General features: G+C 39.7%; 1 protein-coding gene across 1 annotated transcript in view; it reads left to right on the plus strand.

The window, feature by feature from the left end:
* LOC107670831 (EH domain-binding protein 1-like) overlaps window positions 1–21603 on the plus strand; it is a 149509-nt gene that overhangs the window by 82158 nt on the left and 45748 nt on the right. The window contains exons 12-16 of the mRNA XM_016463601.1: window positions 3133–3311; window positions 4769–4817; window positions 15020–15886; window positions 17452–17493; window positions 17585–17725. Coding sequence (XP_016319087.1) covers window positions 3133–3311; window positions 4769–4817; window positions 15020–15886; window positions 17452–17493; window positions 17585–17725 — 1278 coding nt within the window. The remainder of the gene's footprint in view (window positions 1–3132; window positions 3312–4768; window positions 4818–15019; window positions 15887–17451; window positions 17494–17584; window positions 17726–21603) is intronic.

A 21603-nucleotide genomic window follows, 5' to 3' on the forward strand; every position in this document is an offset into this window, starting at 1 on the left:
GTGCGGTGACTGACTGCCACACATACTCTTCAGAACATTAGATTCATCCGCGCTGGAGCACAACCCACGCAAATAGATAATTCCGCACACAGCTGCAATTCCAGGTTTTCAAACAGAGATGGCGACAAAGAGGCAAAACTTATGGACTGCAGCTTTAATTCAGTAATTAATATACAAACAGTATAGTTTACAATCAAACAGTTAAGCATTTTACATTTAAACAAGTTTTTGAAACAGTTTACAATAGTAAAGTTCAGCTGTTGATTTGTAAAAAGAACATTTCAGTTTATATATTAAGTAGTTTATATTTGCACAACATGGTTTAAAAGAGAACAGTTTTGAAGTTTATATTTAAAAATGTTTTTGAAACCTTTCAGCTCTTTATATCTGAAACATTCAGTTTTCAGTTTAATAAATGTACATTGAGTCATTTGTTTATATTTTTATCAGTTTGCGTTTGCAGTGCATCAGTTCAGTATATCTGAATAGAACAGTTCAGCAGTTATATTATATATTTGAACATCACAGTTTACAGGGGAACAGTTCAGTAGTTTTCAGTGAATACTTGAGCACATGTGGCATTTCAGCAAATTGAACAGTGAGACTTCAGTGTTTTTTAATGGGTCATTTCAGTCATTGACAGTAAAATAGATAGAATCAACCCACCTCACAGAGGTGGAGGATGAATTAAATAACGGCCATGGTTCCTGGGAGTTAAAAACGTGTCTTGGTGTGTCAGTGTTACTGTTTTCCTCCTGCCACAAAGGTGCCACAGGGTACTGTTAGCCTAAAGAGCCGAGTGCTCCTAAACGGCTGTTGTCTTCTAATTGCTTTAATAGCACCTGGCCGGTAATCCCAGGTAATTATTGAGCTGAAATTAGACAGCTACTTCAAACATCTCTTAAAAGGAGCAAAAACTGCCTCAGGAACTTGCAGCTCTCTTATCATGCATGCTGGAAAAGTGAAATGGAAAAGTGGTTGTGGGTTTGTATTCGTGTGGAGCTTAACGTGTTCTTCCCCACCCCCATGTAGCATGTGAGCGTACGCAGGGAATACTTGTGTAGTCCATTCAGTTCATCACACTTAGTTTCTGCTCTGGGTGAATCACTGTAGTTGATCTTGGATTGAATATGAGACCCTTTAATAAGGGGAACAGGCTTTTTTATAATTAAATTATTAAAGCAAGACACTTGAATTCTAGTTCGAGGTCACTTAACAGAAAAGGAACAAAAGAGGAATGAAACAAAATGAGATGTTCTACATTAAATGTGAATGTACATGACTGTAAAAATACATTTCATAACATTATTCAACTATTGTCCTTCATTGTTGGGTGTTTACTGTTGTGGCAACATCTTGATCTTTGTTATTAGTCGGTTTGTGTGTGTGCATTTCTGTCTCTAGAGCAGAAAGGCTCTCGGAGCCCCAAGGGCCCCTCACTTGACTTTTCCCTCCTGCTCTTTCAAGACAACCTTAACCTTTCAAATTGTGCAGACAGACGTATAAACGCACAAATAACACACTTGCCCTCAGTGGCATTCGTTCGGATCTTAGCATTTAATTACGATAATCTAAGAGGCAAGCATTCGAAGAATTTAAAGGAAGTTACAGCTTTGGCGTCTAGCCAATCTACTCAAACCACACCTTTAGAATGTCACGCTTCCCTTTATAATATCATTGTTCTTTTTCTAGTTTTTGAGTTTTGGTCTGTGATTTACATAAGTCTGCTCTGGGCCCCTCACAAGCATTTTTTTTTTTTTTTTAGGTCTGTGCGTCCTTGAATCCTCCTGCCGTAGTAGATTCTGTCCAAAAGGGGGCGTTGTTAAACTGCCATACATGCGTGAAATGTTGGCCAGCTGATGTATAGCACTCTTATCAGGGGAAAGGCAGCATCTCTCTTCCTTTGCACACACAGATCCATACAGATACCTGTCCTATGATAATGTATTTCTGCAGGATGAGCACTCTTTTATAACATGTTAGATTTGTATTTAGATGTGGAATCTATCAGGGCTGCATTCATCAGATAGCTGCAAGTTTTGTCTCAGGCTATTTGATTATCGTTATTAAAAAGTTATTGTGAGGGGAAAAATGCGAGCGCATGCACCACAGAATATGGATTCTGAGCGATACCATATCCGTAACGCGGCGGCTCCGTTTTTAACTGGATTATGTCCGAAAGTGGCCAGACTCCTGGTGCGAAGGGGTTCTGCTGCTTTGTGTTCGTGGATTTGCGGGATTAGAATTCTCGTTCCTCCGTTTAGTTGGACTCTTAATCCAGACTGATACAGCTTCAAAGGCTGGTCTTTATTAATCATGTGTTTACATTATCCATGGTCATACACTCCTTACAGACCAAAGCTCTCATTAGAACGAGCATGGAAGTCTTTTGTGTGCATTTTTGTGTGTGTGTGTGTGTGTGTGTGTGTGTGTGTGTGTGTGTGTGTGTGTGTGTGTGTGTGTGTGTGTGTGTGTGTGTGTGTGTGTGTGTGTGTGTGTGTGTGTGTGTGTGTGTGTGTGTGTGTGTGTGTGTGTGTGTGTGTGTGTGTGTTTGTTCAAATTAGAAAGAGGGTTTCAACAGAGGCGACTTTTAACAAAGCTGAGCTTACAAAGCTAATTGGAGAGAGATGGGTTGGATCTGATGTTCTTGATTAGAATTTAAGGACTTTTGAAGAAAAGAGGGACAATAAGAAGGTTGTATGTGTGTGTGGGATAGAGAAAATTAGTGTGTGTTTGAAAAATGGTAAAAGCTTGGGCTATATGAGTTGTGTGTAATTTGGTGTACAGTTCATGTTTCTGTATAATTATGAGTTGTGTTTCTCTAATTCGTTTCTCTTTTCTGCATGCATTATGCTACACATTCCTTTTGTGTATAATGAAAATAAAAAGGAATTTCTTTCTTTCTTTCTTTCATTCTTGTTTAAGTATTTTAATATATTTAATACATTTTAGAACATTATTTCTATTAATATTTTGATTTGATAAATAGACTGTGAGATGTGTTGATCCAGATGTCTGTTCATTTCCAAGTCAAAGCTGACATGTCATTAATTTTGTAAATAATTTGAATGTCAATAGTACATATTCATCTCTCTTTTCTACACCCTTTCCTCTCTTTCTCCTTTCCTACAGCCCAGTCCAATTCCTAGTCCTGTTCTTGGTGGGAGGCCGAATGCAAGTCAGTCCCTTTTGGCCTGGTGCCGTGAGGTCACGAAAAACTACAGAGGCGTCAAAATCACCAACTTCACCACTTCCTGGAGGAATGGACTGGCATTCTGTGCCCTGTTACACAACTTCAGACATGACTTAATGTAAGCCATGCACAATTATGAAAATACACATTTATACATAAGCCTTAACACACAGGAAGTATTTCTGGAGGTGGTTCAGTCAGCAGTACCCATGTTAAGCACATGGGTGCTGACACAACTTACTCCACGTTAAAGTGATAGCTCACCCAAAAATAAAAATTGTCATATCGTCTTTTATGTTTCACATGGTGACATGGTGAAACCATTTCAATTAAATGGTTTTATACACTGCCAATTAAATGAATAATATATTTTTTAATCTTGGGTAAATTTCCTTTGACAAAACTACTTTTACCTGCCATGTGGAAAATTCACTTTGACATGCAGTAGCATTAAAAAAATCACTCTGCTTATGTGATCTCTCAATCGCAGTGACCAAAAAAAAAAAAGAAAAAAAAAGTCAGTTGTTAAAAAAAAAAAAATTTTTTGAATTAGCCTTATGACACTGGAGATTCACAGTTTATTTATTATTGATTGTTCATTTTATTGTTAAGCCATTTTCAGCTGTTGCCTTTGATCAAAATAATCATCAGATGACTCATTAACCTCTATATAATTAATAGCGACAGCCCTAAACTCTATGTATACACAACTCACTTAATTCACCTCTCTCTCTCCCCCTCTGTGAGAATCTCACTTTGTGTGGGGGGTCTAATATGGTTTCTGATGGAGAGGTTTTAATTCCTCTGTCTTATTTCTGAACATTTCTGTGTCTGGTCTCATCAGGAATGACTCAAATCCTCCTTAATTACTACACTTACAGCAGATTCATCACAGTGCTGACAGCGCCACGGCCAACCACCCTGTGGGTTTAGCATACGCTAAAGTACCAGGAATCTGGCCGCCATCTATTTAAGGAAGATATTGACTGATTTATTATCTTTGATATATTTACGAAACATTTGCATTGATTTAACATGTATCAAGACAACATTTTCACACAAGATAAGAGACATCCTGCTGTTTGCTTCATGAATTGTCTTATTTTGCATGATTGATCAATGACCATTATTCCAAAAAAAGTACATTTATTCCTCTGTTATGATTTTTCTGTTGATGTAACCAAGAATGCAGGCAGAAATATTAACTAATATTATTGCAATATACTTTTCACTTTTTCCACTTTTTCTCACAAATTCCATTGAATAAAATGTACAGTATTACCAGCTGAATATGCAGTTAATGTCCATTTTTAGATTAGCCCACTACTGTTTCACCTGCTGAAGAGAAAAGACCCCAGGCACACAGTGGGTAGGGTTATGGAGAATGAGAGACGAAACGTTTAATGTGTTGAGTGGTTGAGTAAAAGTGTATGTGTGTCTAATTTTGCTTGCACTCACACACACTATATTAGTTGTGTTGATTGCAGAGCTGTGAAATTGCATGTTACAGCCATTACATGAGACGCATATTTAAAGCTAACTCTCTCTCTCTCGCTGTTCTTTCCTCCCTCCTAGTGACTACAAGGCTCTCAATCCTCAAGATATTAAAGAAAACAACAAAAAGGTAAATGCTACACACTCTCTTCCACTCTTTGTTTGTTTGTGCATCAGTAATCCTCCTCATAGGTGATTTATTTTGTTATAACTCTGATTCACTCCCACCCAGCGTTCTCTAATTGCCACTTTCAGAATGCGATTCCCCCTGCCGACACTGATGGAAAGAGTGTGTGTGTTTGTGTGGATGGAGTAAGTCACCTGGGAGTCGTAAGATAGCATCATAATTCATAAACATGCTATAGATAAACTTTACAGGCTTCTCTACAGAGAGAGCAGGAAAGAGAGAATCAGAGTCAGAAAGAGCTTTATTGCCAAGTGTGTTCACACACACACAAGGAATTTGTCTTGGTGTTAGGAGCTTCCGGTACAGAAAATACAAACAAAGTGCAGACATACATAAAATGAGAGAATAGACAATAAATTATAAATAACAATAGTAATAAAAATATACAGAAAAAGGAAAAAGTCAATAGACAGAACTGTGAATGTGTATATGTGCTATTTACAGATGAAGGTTTAATGAGTTATTTACAGATGTGCAGTACTGAGGTGTGATGTGTTGTTCGGGTGGGATATGGCCTGGGGGAAAAACTTCTTGTGTCTGGCTGTTTTGGTGCTCAGTGCTCCGTGCCAGACAGAGGGCAACAGTTCAAAGAGAGAGTGGGCTGGGTGTGAGGGGTCCAGAGTGATTTTGTTAGCCCTTTTCCTCCCTCTGGAGATTTAAAGTTCTTGGAGGTTGGGTAAAGGGGCACCAATAATCCTCTCAGCAGTCCTGACTGTCCGTTGTAGTCATCCGATGTCTGTTTTGGTAGCTGAACCAAACCAAACAGTTATAGATGAACACAGGACAGACTCAATGATGGCCAAGTAGAACTGTTTCAGCAGCTCCTGTGGCAGGTTGAACTTCCTCAGCTGGCGGAGGAAATACAGCCTCTGCTGGGCCTTTTTCACAATAGAGTCAATGTGATTGTCCCACTTCAGGTCCTGAGAGAATGTTTACACACACAATGAATTGATTTTGGTGTCAGGAGCTTCCAGTACAGAAAGTACAAACATAGTGCAAGACATACATATAACTTTAGGTAATACAAATACTAATAATAAAGAGAATAGACAATATATTATAAATAATATAGTAATAAAATACAGAGAAAAAGAAAATATCAGTAGACAGAATTGTTAATGTGCATATGTGCTATTTACAGATGAAGCGTTTTGATAAGTTAAGTTTGATAAGTTATATACAGATGTACAGTCCTGAGGTGTGTTATGTGTTGTTCAGGTGGGATATGGCCTGGGGGGAAAACTGTTCTTGTGTCTGGCCGTTTTAGTGCTCAGTACTCTGTAGCGCCGGCCAGAAGGCAACAGTTCAAAGAGGGAGTGTGCTGGGTATGAGGGGTCCAGAGTGATTTTACCAGCCCTTTTCCTCACTCTGGAAGTGTAAAGTTCTTGAAGGGTGGGCAGGGGGCACCAATAATCCTCTCAGCAGTCCTGACTGTCTGTTGTAGTCTTCTGATGTCTGTTTTGGTAGCTGAACCAAACCAAACAGTTATAGATGAACACAGGACAGACTCAATGATGGCTGTGATGGCAGTCACAGTGCTGTTCATGATGGTGAGTGGGGAGAGTGCAGGGGGGTTCCTCCTGAAGTCCACTATCATCTTTAGTTTTGAGTGTTTAGTTCCAGGTTGTTAAGATTGCACCAGCCAGCCAGCTGCTCAACCTCCTGTCTGTAAGCAGACTCGTCTCCGTCCTTGATGAGGCCGATGACTGTAGTGTCGTCTGCGAACTTCAGGAGCTTGACAGAGGGATCTTTAGAGGTGCAGTCATTCGTGTAGAGAGAGAAGAGCAGTGGGGAGAGGACGCAACCCTGGGGGGCGCCAGTGCTGATCGTACAGGTGCTGGATGAGAATTTTCCCAGCCTCACTAGCTGCTGCCTGTCTGTCAGGAAGCTGGTGATCCACTGACAGATGGATTGCTGGATCCTCTTCAGTTTGCCTACAGAGCAAACAGGTCTGTGGATGATGCAGTCCCATGTTGACTGCATCATCCACAGACCTGTTTGCTCTGTAGGCAAACTGAAGAGGATCCAGCAAGGGTCTAGTGATGTCCTTCAGGTGGGCCAGGACCAGTCGCTCAAATGACTTCATGACCACAGACGTGAGAGCGACAGGTCTGTAGTCATTAAGTCCAGTGATTTGGGGTTTTTTGGGGACCAGAATGATGGTGGAGCATTTGAAGCAGCAGGGAACTTCACAGATCTGTGTGAAGATCTGTGTGAAGACGGGGGCCAGTTGGTCAGCACAGACTTTAAGACAGGCAGGTGAAACACCGTCTGGGCCTGAAGCTTTCTTAGATTTCTGCTTCCTGAAGACCCTGTTCACATCCTCTACACAGACCTTAAGCGCAGGTTGAATGGTGGGGGAGAGAGGGAGGGGGGTTGCAGGGGGCGTAGGTGAATGTGTGAAGTGCAGATCAGAGCGGGTGCTGGGTGTCAGTCTGGCCTTTTCAAATCGACAGTAAAACACATTCCGATCGTCAGCCAGTTGTTGATTCTCCACAGACTGTGGGGGTGGTGTCTTGTACAAGGTGATGTTTTTCAGCTGTTTGAGTTTCATTGTAAACCACGGTTTATCGTTATTGAATGATAAGAATGTCCGGGTGGGGATGCACATATCCTCACAGAAACTGATATATGAAGTTACAGTCTCTGTGAGCTCGTCCAGATCGATGGCAGCAGCTTCAAAACACTCCAATCAGTGAGGTCGAAATGGGCTTGTAAATCCCGCTTTGCTTCATTAGTCCATCTTTTAAAGTGAAGTGAAGTGACGTGACATGTGGCCAAGTATGGTGACCCATACTCGGAATTAGTGCTCTGCATTTACCCGCGGATTATCCACAGCGCCCGCGTATATAACCGCCATCCGCGCATCACTAGCGTACACATTCACAAGAATGAAAGAGGAAAACTCCCGGGGAGAATAGAACTGTTTACAGTTTATGAAGAGTGCCTCTAGATTAAGAGAGCACATCTTCTTCAGAGTTGTTACGTCTGAACACCAACCTTCATTTATGTAAAAACATAGTCCACCACCTCCCATTTTCCCCGTTAACTCCGCGGTGCGATCCGCTCTGAACAGCCGGTAGCCCAGCAGATGAAGCACGTTGTCCGGAATGGCTTCACTCAGCCAGGTTTCAGTGAAGCACAATGCAGCAGATTTTGAAATGTCCTTGTTGATGCGGATGAGAAGTAGAACAGTGATCCAATATATTACTGTCTCTGGTGGGACATGTAACGCGCTCTCTGTATTTTGGCAGTTCACGGGAGAGATTTGCTTTCTTACCGTTGTTCCATTTCAGTTATTTGTTCGGCCAGCTGTTGCATTGCGACGCTCACGCACGCGTCCGGAGGCACGTACACTAGTGATGCGCGGATGAGCTAAAACATCACCCAAATCCGCAGCTTCAAATAAATTATCCACCCGCCAACCGCCCGCACCTGTATTTTTGTCTGATTTAGATAACCGCACCGTGCGCTCACAGTCACATCCAAAGCGCGTACTGCGAGTACCAAATTGAGAAAGTACTGTCGGGTTTGTCTTAAGTTAATGTAAACAGTTAATAAAACGCATGGGTATCAGTATTGGATCCGTGAAATAGGTCTTGTGACAGCAGCCTAGCTGTGCCGTCTTTTATTAATGTTAATCAAACAACAAAACTTACTGCTCTTGACTAAATAATGTTTTGTTGAATAACTTTTAATGTTAATTTACAGTTTATTCAATTTCTGTAGCCTATTTAAAAAACGTTCATAATTTAGAAAATGTAGTTAATACTTGCATCATTAATGATTTATTTTATCGACCCGTGACCCACCCGCAAATAATCAGAATGCATTTTTTTATTACCCGACCCACCCGATCCGCGGATTATCCACAGCGCCCGCGTATATAACCGCCATCCGCGCATCACTAGCGTACACATTCACAAGAATGAAAGAGGAAAACTCCCGGGGAGAATAGAACTGTTTACAGTTTATGAAGAGTGCCTCTAGATTAAGAGAGCACATCTTCTTCAGAGTTGTTACGTCTGAACACCAACCTTCATTTATGTAAAAACATAGTCCACCACCTCCCATTTTCCCCGTTAACTCCGCGGTGCGATCCGCTCTGAACAGCCGGTAGCCCAGCAGATGAAGCACGTTGTCCGGAATGGCTTCACTCAGCCAGGTTTCAGTGAAGCACAATGCAGCAGATTTTGAAATGTCCTTGTTTGTGCGGGTGAGGAGAAGTTCATCCGTTTTGTTAGGAAGGGAACGGAGATTCACTAGATATATACTAGGGAGCACAGTTCGGAAGCCGCGTTCGCGGAGCTTAACCAGCGCGCCGGCGCATTTCCCTCTTTTCCCTCTAAACGCGCGTTTGACTAGGACCGCTGCCCCTCTGACCAAAACATCCAACAAAGCGTCTGAATAATCAAAAACCGGAAAAAATTGTCTGGTGTGTGTTGCCTTATGTCCAGTAGTTCGTCTCTGGTAAAACTGATCGTACGAGAATGACTAAACACAGAACAAACCAACAAAAACAGTAATAGAATGGGAGCGTTCCACACCACGGCAGCCATACGCGGCGCCATCTTAAAACAAAAAGGGACATCTTAAAAAAAAAAAAAAAGAGAGAGGAGAAAAAAGAGAAATCAAGGGATGTTAATCACACACTTAGAAGAAAATTCAGGACTAAGGAGGTCCAAACAGAAAACACACAAATTTGTAAACATCCTTGTGAAGATTTCCTATTAAAGGGATAGTTCACCCTAAAATGAAAATTCTGTCATTAATTACTCACCCTCATGTCGTTCCAAACCCGTAAGACCTTCGTTCATCTTCGGAACACAAATTAAGATATTTTTGATGCATTCAGAGCTCTCTGACCCTCCCATAGACAGCAAGGATCCTTACACGATCAAGGCTCATAAACATAGCCAGGTGATCGTTAAAATAATCCACGTGACATTAGTGGTTCAACCGTAATTTTACGAAGCTACGAGAATACTTTTTGTGCGCAAAGAACAAATGCTGACACAGAACAGCATACGTTGTTAAAGGGGTCATATGATGTTGCTAAAAAGAACATTATTTGGTGTATTTGGTGTAATAAAATGTGTTTATGCTGTTTAAGGTTCAAAAAACACATTATTTTCCACATACTGTACATTACAAGAGCTTGTAACACTTCAAAGAGAAAGGAAAAATTGTAATCACATCATATGAACCTTTTAACGTATGTGATACTCCAAACTGGCACTATAGGGTGATGCGGAGGAGACGAATTGTTGAATAAAGTAGTTATTTTTGTTTTCCTTGTAGTCGGAATGCATTTAAAAATATCTTAATTTGTGCTCCGAAGATGAACAAAGGTCTTACAGGTTTGGAACGACATGAAGGTGAGTAATTAATGACAGAATTTTAATGTTTGGGTGAACTATTCCTTTGTTTTTTTTTGTTAAGGAGTTATAGAGTATAATCATCACTACACCCCGACCCAAGCCCGTATAGACTTTTGAAATATTGTTATTATTATTCCTTTTTCTTTTTTTTAGCAATAGTTTTATATGGACACAGTTGATCCGCACCCAATCGGCATATTAGAATGATTTTTGAAGGATCATGTGACGCTGAAAACTGGAGTAATAGCTGCTGAAAATTCAGCTTTGCCATCACAGGAATAAATTACATTTTAAAATATATATTAAAATTCATATATATTAATATAATATTCACATATATAAAATTTAGATCTAAAGATGGAACCTTTAAAAAAAAGATATAATCTGTTGCTTTGCACCCCTCCCATTCCTCTTTTTTTCTTTCACTTTCTTTTAGTCACTTTCTTCCCTCTTTCTCTCGTTATTGTTTTACATTATACTTTGTTCCATCCTTTCAGGAATTTTCAGTGGGATGTACACAACGAATGAGCTTTGAGAGAGAGCGAGGAAGGTGTGGATATTGCTGTCAGCTCTCAAATAACTGTTTAAATAAACCGCTAGGTGGCTGTGCCAACAAGTATTACTCCAAGCATCTCTCTTCCTCTCTCTCAAAACACGCACACACAATGCACAGCAGTGCACGATACTAAGCAAATGTATATTTGCTGAAGAGTTGCTTCCTGGATTTGTTTGGAATCTATTTAGATTTGTGGATGTATAAAACTTAATTCCTCTGTAATTCCACTCCATTGAACGATCACTGTAATCTGGAAGTGCTGCAGATTAACTCTTATTTCAGCCCTCAGATTAACTCCATTTAGACTTTATTAGGTGTATTTAATGTGCTCCTCTCTCTCCTTTCCCTCCATTTCTTTCATCTGTCATCACTTTATCCCTACACTCAATACCTGCAGTCGATTCCTGAGTTCATTTCCTGCTCTCTCTCGGTCTGGGACTGTCATATACGCAGTTTTTCTCTCTTCGACACGGCGAAGAGTATGTCCTCTCGTTCTCTTTCAACGATAAATGACTATCCCAAGCTGAGGAGGTTAAGAGCACTCTCTATACAGCCCCAAACACACACATTTATATAAACTGCATTCATTTCCATGTGATAGAATCAGCACGACCCTCTCTGGCCCAGTCGTGATTGCAATAATCTCCATTGAAATATGACAGATAAGAGCAATCAGTAGCAGAGGGGAGAGGAGAGGACTGTTTGGTCATACAGGCAGTGAAAAGAATTATTTTCTCTGTGTGTGTCTAGAGAGAGACTAGCAGTAATTTCCCATGATATCTGATCTGTGCGTGCGCATGTGTGTATGTGTTCCTGTGTTCCTCGATAAATGTGCGGACGGGGGGAAAAGCCCCTCTGGCTGTGTTTGTGACTGACAGTGATGGATACCTGCCAATCATTCAGCGATGTCATTCACAAAACAAAATGCTTTTCATTGTCCGTTTAGTGCGGGGGAGGGGCTGACCGACCGGAGCAGGGAGGGAAAGTCTTAAACACAATTGCACAGTTCACACGGGTTATTAGTGCGGCTGCATCATTTATACATATAGAGAGCAAACAGAACACTTCTGTTAGTTGAATAAATGGCTTTTGTAGTACATCAGAAGCATGTTTTTGGGCTTGTATCATCTGAGCACCTTGTTTGGACACACAAACTGCTGTTTACATGGTGTATTTATTTTATTCAAGTATGATTTGCTGTTTTGAAGACTAGAGCAATAAGACTGAGAGACACCTTTCTTGTTTACCCTTTTCCCCTCTCCCAGGCAGCTTGATGCTCTATGTATTAGACATTGATACTAGGGATGCACCGATATGAACATTTTGGCCGATACCGATAACTACATACACTCTTTATAATATATGTAATTTAATAGAAAATAATAATTATAATGTAATAACTTTAATTTTTATAATTTTTATTCATCATATTTTTTCCTTATCCTTTATTATTATTATATGTGTTTTATACATAACAAATCAAAAGTTTGGGTTAGGTACGTTTTTTCCTTTTTAAATAAATTAATGCTTTTATTCAGTGAAGATGTATTAAATTGATCAAAGTTGGCAGTAAGGATCTTTATAATGTCTCTGTTTCAAATAAATGCTATTCTTTTGAACTATTCTTTTGACATTCATCAAAATATCCCTTTCGGGCGTCCCGAGTTCGAGTCCCGGCTCATGGACCTTTCTCAATCCTGCTCACCCCCACCCCACCCTCCCCCCTCCCACTTTGCTTCCTGTCTAAGTGACTGTCCTGTCCTAATAAATGCAAAAACGCCAAAAATAAATGTAAAAAAGGAATAAATTAAGTTTTTAAAATATATTAAAATTGAAAGCACATTATTTTAAATTGTAATAATAATTCATAGTTTTACTTTTTTTTTTTACTGTATTTATAATCCAAAAAACGTCGCCTTGCTAAGCTTCTAAAAAGTTTTTTTTTTAAACCAAAAAAAGGAAAAATACTGTCCTGTCAAAAACTGTTTTTTTTTTCACATGTGAAAAAGTATCTGTCTAAGTGACTGTCCTGTCCTAAAAAATGCATAAAAAAATGCAAAAACGCCAAAAATAAATGTAAAAAAGGAATAAATTAAGTTTTTAAAATATATTAAAATTGAAAGCACATTATTTTAAATTGTAATAATAATTCATAGTTTTACTTTTTTTTTTTACTGTATTTATAATCCAAAAAACGTCGCCTTGCTAAGCTTCTAAAAAGTTTTTTTTTTAAACCAAAAAAAGGAAAAATACTGTCCTGTCAAAAACTGTTTTTTTTTTCACATGTGAAAAAGTATTTAGATTTGTGCCACATTCGGCTGCAGTGTGAATGTAGTTTAAGAATCTCCATCAGACACTTTAGTTTCATTCGTTCCACCAATTATACACTTTTTCTTTAGAGTTAATACCCAAACAACACATACCTGCAGACTTTTTTGTTTTCGTATTCATTCCTCGTTTTTTCTATTCAGCTGTCTGTACCTTACATTTCCCTCGCTCTGCAAAGGTCTACATCACCATCGCTATTGTTAGCCTCCAGCAAACATGAAAAAGAGAAGGCACGAGAGAAAGAAAGATGTGATTAATTGTAAATTGAGAATCGGCTTACCTTTGATTATCCCTCCCCTCCTTTTCTCTTGCTTTCTCTCACTCACTCACACCAATAAAGGGGACAAACCTGATAAAGTCAGTAGATGGGTAAGCGACAGAGGTTGAGACAATAGTCAACACTCGTCAATAGGGTGAAATTCTCTCGGCCATCAGCTTGGCTCTGATAGCAGCTCTGATAAATCGAATCGGGGGCGAGACAGAAGGCTAATTTGTAGGCTTTTCTTTATACTGTTGTGTTCTCAAATTCTTAAGAGAAAGAGAAAGTAACTTTTCTTTCATTCGTTCGGTGGATTACGGAGATAATGTCAGCCAGTTTACTTTCACTTCTTCCTTCCGTTTCTGTCTCTCTGCCTCTATCTCCTGATCAGGGATTGAGTTTGGCTGTTTGATTATCTGCCTGTTCTCCTCAACCGGACAAATCAGTGCAATTATACTCACTGCCGAGAGAGAGAGAGAGTGACGGAAAGGGGGAGAAAGAGAGAGAGATGGAAGGAGGGCGAGTGGGAGATGTATGCGATAAGACTGAGGCAGGATTAGTTTAGTGTTTCTTGGTATCGTGCTCTCTTATCATGGAAAACCATCCTTGACATTAGCTGTCACCGCCTGCCGCATCCTACTGATCCCAGCTTGTCTTATCCAAAATCTAATTCCTGCATGCACCCTACACCCTAACTGCCTCTCCCTCCCATCACCCTACACACCCCCTTCTTCCCTTTTACCCTTTACCCTGGCATTCCCCTTTTCCCTTCATCCTATAGCTTGGCCTTCCATCCCACCCTTTAGTTTACCCTTTCACCCTACCATTCATTTTCAGCCTTCACCCTCCACCCTGACTGTCCCTTTCACCTTTATGCTACCATTTCCTCTTTAGCTTTCAACGAATACACTACCCATCCCACCTCATATTTATTTCACCTTTACCTTTCCCCTGACACCCTACAAAGCCCACCCTTTCCACTTTAATTAACACATACTATACTCCAAATACGAGTATAAATTGGTTTTGATAAATAAATCTATAAAGGTTTTTTTTGTTTTTTTTGAAAAAGCAGTGTTAATTTATTTTAATTAAAAAAAATTTATACAGCCCTATAGACTGACCCAGATTTTTTATTTATTTACTTTTAATTTGATATAATTTAATTACATTTTACAAATTTTATTTTGAAGATATCTATTTATCTCATCTGTTTTCTGTCTGTCAATCATTCTGTCATGATGTTCTATCACATATTCTATTGTTTATTCATTTATTTATCATTTATTATTTATTTATTTTGAAGAATTATTGTCTGACCCAGACTTATTTTAGTTTTGATGAATTTTGATGCATTTGGTTGACAGATTAATTCTAGTTTAGTTTAGTTTAGAAAAATAAAGTACATTTTGCACCCTATATTCAGCTATTTACCCTTCAGCAACAGTGTTAATGGTTCTGCGAAGGATTGACACAACTGAAATGAAATCAGTCAGTTGTTTTCCTTCAATCAATCCTTCTTTTTTGTACACCAGTTCTTGTTTTATGTACTGTTTTATTTTATACCGCCCTTTACTTTCTATGCTTTTTTTTAAACATCATCTGTTTTTTGTGTATGCAGGCATATGATGGCTTCGCCAGTCTGGGAATCTCTCGGCTTCTGGAGCCGTCTGACATGGTTCTATTGGCGATCCCGGATAAGCTGACAGTGATGACGTACCTGTATCAGATCCGGGCACATTTCAGTGGAGAGGAACTCAATGTTGTGCAGATCGAAGCCAACAGCAGTCGTAGCACATACAAAGTTGGAGACTTTGAAACGGATACAAACAGTTCTATCGACCAAGACAAGTTCTACGCAGAACTTAACGACATTCACCAAGAGCCCAACAATCAGGGTGCTGCAGCAACCAATGGTGGGCATGGTGTTAAAGAAGAGCAGGAAGTGAAGTCAGTCATGACAGTTGGGGGATGTGGTTCTCTATCCACCTCCCCAGGGGAAGTTCTAAAAGATGTAGCTCCATCTTTACAGGCGACTACAGCAGACCGTGACTCTCCAGTAGCTACAACGGTCACTGAACCTCACCCACGATCCGCCCAAAGCACCAGAACCAGCCTGGAGACCCCCACCAGCCAACCTCCCTCTGCAGAACAGAAAAAACTCCTCAAAGCCGATACACTGGACATGGGTGATCTGTCTCACAGGCTGGAGAGAGAAAAGGAGAGAGGGCAATCAGGTGGGTTGACTGCTGCTGACACCAGAGACTCCAGGGAGCAGCACGAGACCCCACGGCCTGGTGAAAGACAAATTGATTCTGGGTCACCCACGTGGCAGACCGGGTCTTCTCTAACGAACACACACAAACTGGGCTTCACGTATAACAGAGACACTGATCTTATCAAGAAGAAGAGAGCGAGTTTGCGCCACTCTGAATCTGACAGCAGTGCCCAGACCAACCACACACACACACCTGCTAAACTCACACAGGTAAATGTCAACACACACACAAAACTATCTATCTGTCTATCTGTCTGTCTCTTGCTCTGTCATTCTTTTTGTCCTTCTGTCTGTCTTTCTCTTCCCAAGGTCTATAAACCTTCTGTCTGTTGTTTGTTCATTCTATCTTTTTGTATATTGTTATATCTGTCTGACTCTCATTCTATCTAATGTTCTATATATCTATCTGTCCGTCCGTCGTACTGTTGTTTTGTTGTTCTGTCATTATATCATTGTATCTATCGTTCTGTCATTCTATCATTATATCTATTTTATCATTCTACTGTTCTATCATTCTTTCTATCAATCTACGATTCTATATATTATTCTTTCTGTCATTCTATTAAATCTTTCTTTCTCCCTAAGGTCAGTAAACCTTAAAACTTCTGAGCCTTTTTTCAACATTTTTTATTTTTGCTTAAAAATCCCATTAATTTAATTTCAATTAAAATTCAAGAGTTGAGTTGGAATCATCAATTTTTAATGTCACACACAACCCTCCTTCCCAAGATTCTGGATAACCTGGAAATATCAAGGAATTTCAAAATTTCCTAGGAAAGTCATGGAAATAATTTCTACCATATTTATACTCAGTACCAAAGTGTTTAATTGATTAAAAATGACACTTTGTGTGTGTCATTTAAAAATTATTTAAACGTCACAAACGACTGGAAAAGTCATGGAAACATTATGGAAATTCATTGGTCAAAAAGTAGAATCTTGTTGAGCATTCAAAATGACCAAACCGCACAGGACTAATGGTCCAAAACAATCAAGCAAACATAAATACACAGAAACACAATTTGAGTTAACAAACTCAGGTAGATATACATGCATGTTAAATGAATAATCCCCTGAACACTCCCAACAGAACAGCAGTTACAGCTTAAAGGAGAAAAGCTGCCATATAAAATCAAAGCACATAAAACTGTTTGAAGCTTTTTACATGTTTGATATTTTTGCCATTTTGTGAGACGCCTGATCGGCACAGAGAGCAGCCGCGTGTCACTCGGAGTGGCATGTCATTATGTTCGGGCCGTCCCGCCTGCAGCTTTAATACTGACACGGGTTATAGCGTGTTCCGCATGAGAGCCTCTCCTCATCTATACAGCATACACACACACACACACACTTGCAGGTTTTGCAGCACAACCAACTTTTATCACACTCTCGCCATGTATCACTGTCATTTCTTCCACTGAATTACTTCCCGGCTTAGATTTGTCCTGATTTTGTTTTGACATGTCATCAAGGCCTCAGCTGTGACATGAGAGGTGCGTTACCATGGCGACAATTACTTGGCACCACCTTAATTTTTTTTTGTTTTATACCAGTTCTCACCCGTGATGTTAACAGTGATCAGGAGCAAACGTCTCCTCTCAGCTGTCAGAATCACCGCCATGCCAATCAGCCAATCAGCTGCCTGCTGGAGCCCGTAATGAGAGCGCAAAGCTTGATAGTGTTAGGAAGAGATGCTAATCTGACTCACAACATATAGGGTGATAGGGCATACACAGATTTGTTCTTATGTTATGTTTTTTTCCATGTTTTTTCAGGAAGTCATACCCGCCCCAGTGTCTAACACCAGTGAAGAGAAGGTGAAACAGATCATGCTTATGCAAAGTGGTTATACAAAGTAAAACTTTGTTACACTCAAAATGTAATGAAACCTCTTTCTGTGGATTGCAGAAGGTCCTGTCTCGTCAAGAGGAGCTGAAGGAGAGGGCCAGGCTGCTATTGGAACAGGCCCGTAGAGATGCTGCCATGAAGGCTGGAAACAAAAGCACCACTAATGCACAGTCACCTACACAAACTCCACAGATTATTGATGTGAGTTCACACACACACACACACACACATAGACACTTTTGCTTAGTTATCAACATCGACAGCCATTACTTCAATCAAATTATTTGGTGCTCAAAAAACATTTCTTGGCAATACTTTACAAAAAGATTCCATTTGTTATCATTAATTACATTAATAAATATGAACTAACAATGACAAATACTTGTAAAGCATTTATCAATCTTAGCTAGTGTTCAATTTATTAAAATCAAAAGTTGTACAGTATCTGTTCATATTATTTATTTGACCTGAGCGAACATGAATTAATGAAAAGCTGCATTTTTATTAACTAATGTTATCAATGATTAATAAATACATGCATTTCTCAGTAGTTAATACATTAATGTTAAAAAATATTTTCATTTAGTCATTTAGCAGACGCTTTTATCCAAAGCGACTTACAAATGATGACAATAGAAGCAATCAAAACCAACAAAAGAGCAATAATATGCAAGTGCTATAACAAGTCTCGGTTAGCATGCAGTACACGTACAGTAGCAAGGTTTTTTAAAAGAATGGAGAAAGCTAGTGTTAAAGGCCTTTTTTTAAGAAAACAAGCAGTTAGAAAACGAATAGAGAGTACAAGTGTTAGTGGGTCAAGTCAACAAATAGATTAAATAGAATTAGAATAGAGAGTGCTAGAGTTAGAGGGTCAAATAAAGATGGAGGAGATGTGTTTTTAGCTATTTCTTGAAGATGGCTAAGGACTTCTCTGCTCGAATTGAGTTGGGTAGGTCATTCCACCAGGAATGGAAATAAATGGATAGGAATAGGAAGATAATAAAAACAGCATTTAAAGATCATTATAAAAGTCTTTACTTGCACTTTTTATCAATTTAATGTGTCTCTGCTGATTAGAAGAATTAATTAAAACTTTTGAATGGTAGTGTATATACAGGTAATTATAGTTATGACTAAAACTCAAACCCTCCTGTAAACGTTAACCTTTCAGTATTTTTGTATGTTTCAATTGTGGATTTTCCCACAGTTTATTTTTAATTTTTTTCCCAAATATAATAATTCTTGTGACAAGCTCTTCCATATACATATTTATAAGTGCGTATACACGCATACGTTCTTAACACTATTCCCAACTCCTCTCAGGATGCTACTTTGTCCCGTCAGACAGGAAGTAATGGAGAGTAATATTATTCTGTAGCCAAGAGCCTGCATGCTAGAGTCTCTCATTTCACACAGGACAAGTCTTTAAGGGTTACTCAAGGACTCCAGGTAGTGATGTAGGAAGTGACCAGTCAGAGAACATCAAACGCTAAATAAACATGCTCTACTGAGCTCAGTACTGCAGGATGGCTGACACTTGATGTCGAAAAGCTCAGGCCACATCCGAATAACATTTCAGTTCTCCTGACATCCTGTTTTAGAGGAAGAATAGTGTGAAACGCAGTGGCATAAACATACAGAACCACGGGGGAGGGGTTTTCAGGACATGATGAAATATCTGGCGTGTGGCAAATTTATTCAGACGTTTTGCTGTATGAATTTTAAAAGGAAATGAGATGCCCTTGAATGAAATGCATAAGAAAGCAAAGAACAGGAACAAGAAGGCACCTCAGTGTGATGCTGCCATAAATTAAAGAAAAATATTTTCTTTTCTCATAGTCTCTCTCACGCTGCAACAGTCCTCTGCGCTCTGATGAAGGGGAGATGGTCCTCGTCCCGTAAATTAACCACGAATTAGCGTCTGTGTGTGCGTTTGCAACGCCTCCATCCCAAGGACGATGTGCTAATGAGGCTTCAGTGCATTAGCGTGCCGGAATATTGAATTGTTTCACTTTTTAATAGAAAACATTGATCAAAAGGGAGCGTGGCTTGGCACGCTGGTAATTGTTAGTGATTTAGATTAGATTAGTTGATGTCTTGTTTTGATTAGTAGGCCCTGTTATCTTATCACTGGCCTCTGCATGAAGCTCCTTCACTAAGAAGAGACTTTACGCTTTAGCATGCAGAGGGAATATTTTAATTAAATTAAGACTTGCTCCATTCTTTCAAAGCGGAGATAGAGATGGAGGGGTGAAAGTGAGGATGGATATGAGAGAGTGAAGTCATTGGGGTGTAGTGAGCTTTTCAGTTGCGCACTTTAGCATGGGCCGAAATACTGTGTGCTTTTTTTTTTACTACCAGGGGCTAAATGATTCTGTCATTTAGATGATATATAGAAAAACAGGGAAGATTTGAATTGTCTTACAGTTCATATTCAGCTTGATATTAAGGTATTTACTGTGATTTTAATTTAATAAATGCAGCCTTGATGCAACTAGCCCGTCAATATCCTGCCCCAACTTTCAACAGGATACATGTTTGTCAAAAAGGGGTCTTTTAAATGAAGCACTGCTTCTCCATGTGTACAATATTGTTAGCAGTTAGCATACAGATTTGATTGTGTGTGAGAGTGTGTAGGATGACCAGCGGGCCAGTCATTGTCCTCGGGCAGTGGTGTGTTTCAACGGGCCCATCAGTGAGCCCACCCCTCTCATCAGAACTGCTATGTGTGTGTGTGTGTGTGTGTGTGTTTCTCTTGTTCTTTTATGGCGCTTTTCCACTGCGTGGTACGACTCGGCTCAGTACGGTACGGCACGGCTCGGGTCGGCTTGTGTTTCCACTGCAGTTTAGTATCGCTTTAGAGTGGGCGGGATTATTCACATGTCATTATAGTTGCGCCGCCTCTACTGCCGGGACTCCTAAAAAACTTTTTCATTCCGCGTCGCCCCATCAAGCTCTCACTGGATCCGCTCCTCTGCTATCAACGAGAGCAACGTCTGTACTTCCTCAACAGGGGGAACAGCCACTTTTTGGTTGTTAAAAAAAGGTGAAAAAAAGCTCGTTCAAAACAGTTGCATTCGATCCTTCGCTGGCTGTGCTGATTTAAATCTAGCGGTTCTTTTGTGTTTGTGTCGCAAGTTCAGTGACGCAGGTAGTGACGATTCTCTCCGGCCAATCCGTGATCAGCAGAGTTTACACGTCACGTTTTGGTAACGGTACGGTTCGCTTGGAACCCCAACCGAAGTGGTACTAAAAAAAGTACCAGGTACCAGGTACTGTACCCAGTGGAAAACCCCCCAAAAGTGAACCGTACCGAGCCGTACCGTGCCGTACCATGCAGTGGAAAAGCGCCATTACATGCCATGTTACTTGTGCTCCATTGTGCTGCATTGGCTCTCTTGCTTTGATCTTTGCCACCACTGTCTCTCTCCCTCTCTTTTTCTCTCTGCTTCACTTTCTGTCTCCTGCTATCCTACTCTTTGCTAACTCTGTGGATATGTGTGTGTTTAGGCCTTTGATAGTAGGATAACGGTATAAATTGTTTAGTAGTGGTCATTGTACTATGGGTAGGTGGCCTTCACAATCCATTAGAACCAAACCTCTGAGTCGCTCTCATGTTCTTCACCCCCTGGTGAGAGCAAATCGCTAATTAATGAACAATTAGAAAAAGCACAGCGGCACAACACCCCCTTCATGCAAGTATACACATACACACTTAAATGAGTGTTCCAGGTTTAAGTTAAGTGCTATTGACAACCTTTGTGGCATAGTGTTGACTACAGCAAAAGAATTAAATCTCATCCTCATTTTTTATCAAAGGCAAATATTAGGCTAGTAACACACTTACAGAGTGATTCCAGAAATTTTAAAAGATGCAATGTGAATCTCATTTATGTATTTTTATTATTTTTTATTTTTTAAATAAAAGCACATGCATAATTTCATTTTCAATTGTAAAGTCACATACACCATCTTTTTTGAAGCGTACATACTTTTCTATGTGGTCGAACTTCTTGTTATTCCTGTGGGTGGATTGTTATTTTGGTAACATTTCTGCATTGTAGTTTTTTTTTTTTAGC

The sequence above is a fragment of the Sinocyclocheilus anshuiensis genome, unplaced genomic scaffold (assembly GCF_001515605.1).
Source record: "Sinocyclocheilus anshuiensis isolate Anshui unplaced genomic scaffold, SAMN03320099.WGS_v1.1 scaffold784, whole genome shotgun sequence".
NCBI lineage: Eukaryota > Metazoa > Chordata > Actinopteri > Cypriniformes > Cyprinidae > Sinocyclocheilus > Sinocyclocheilus anshuiensis.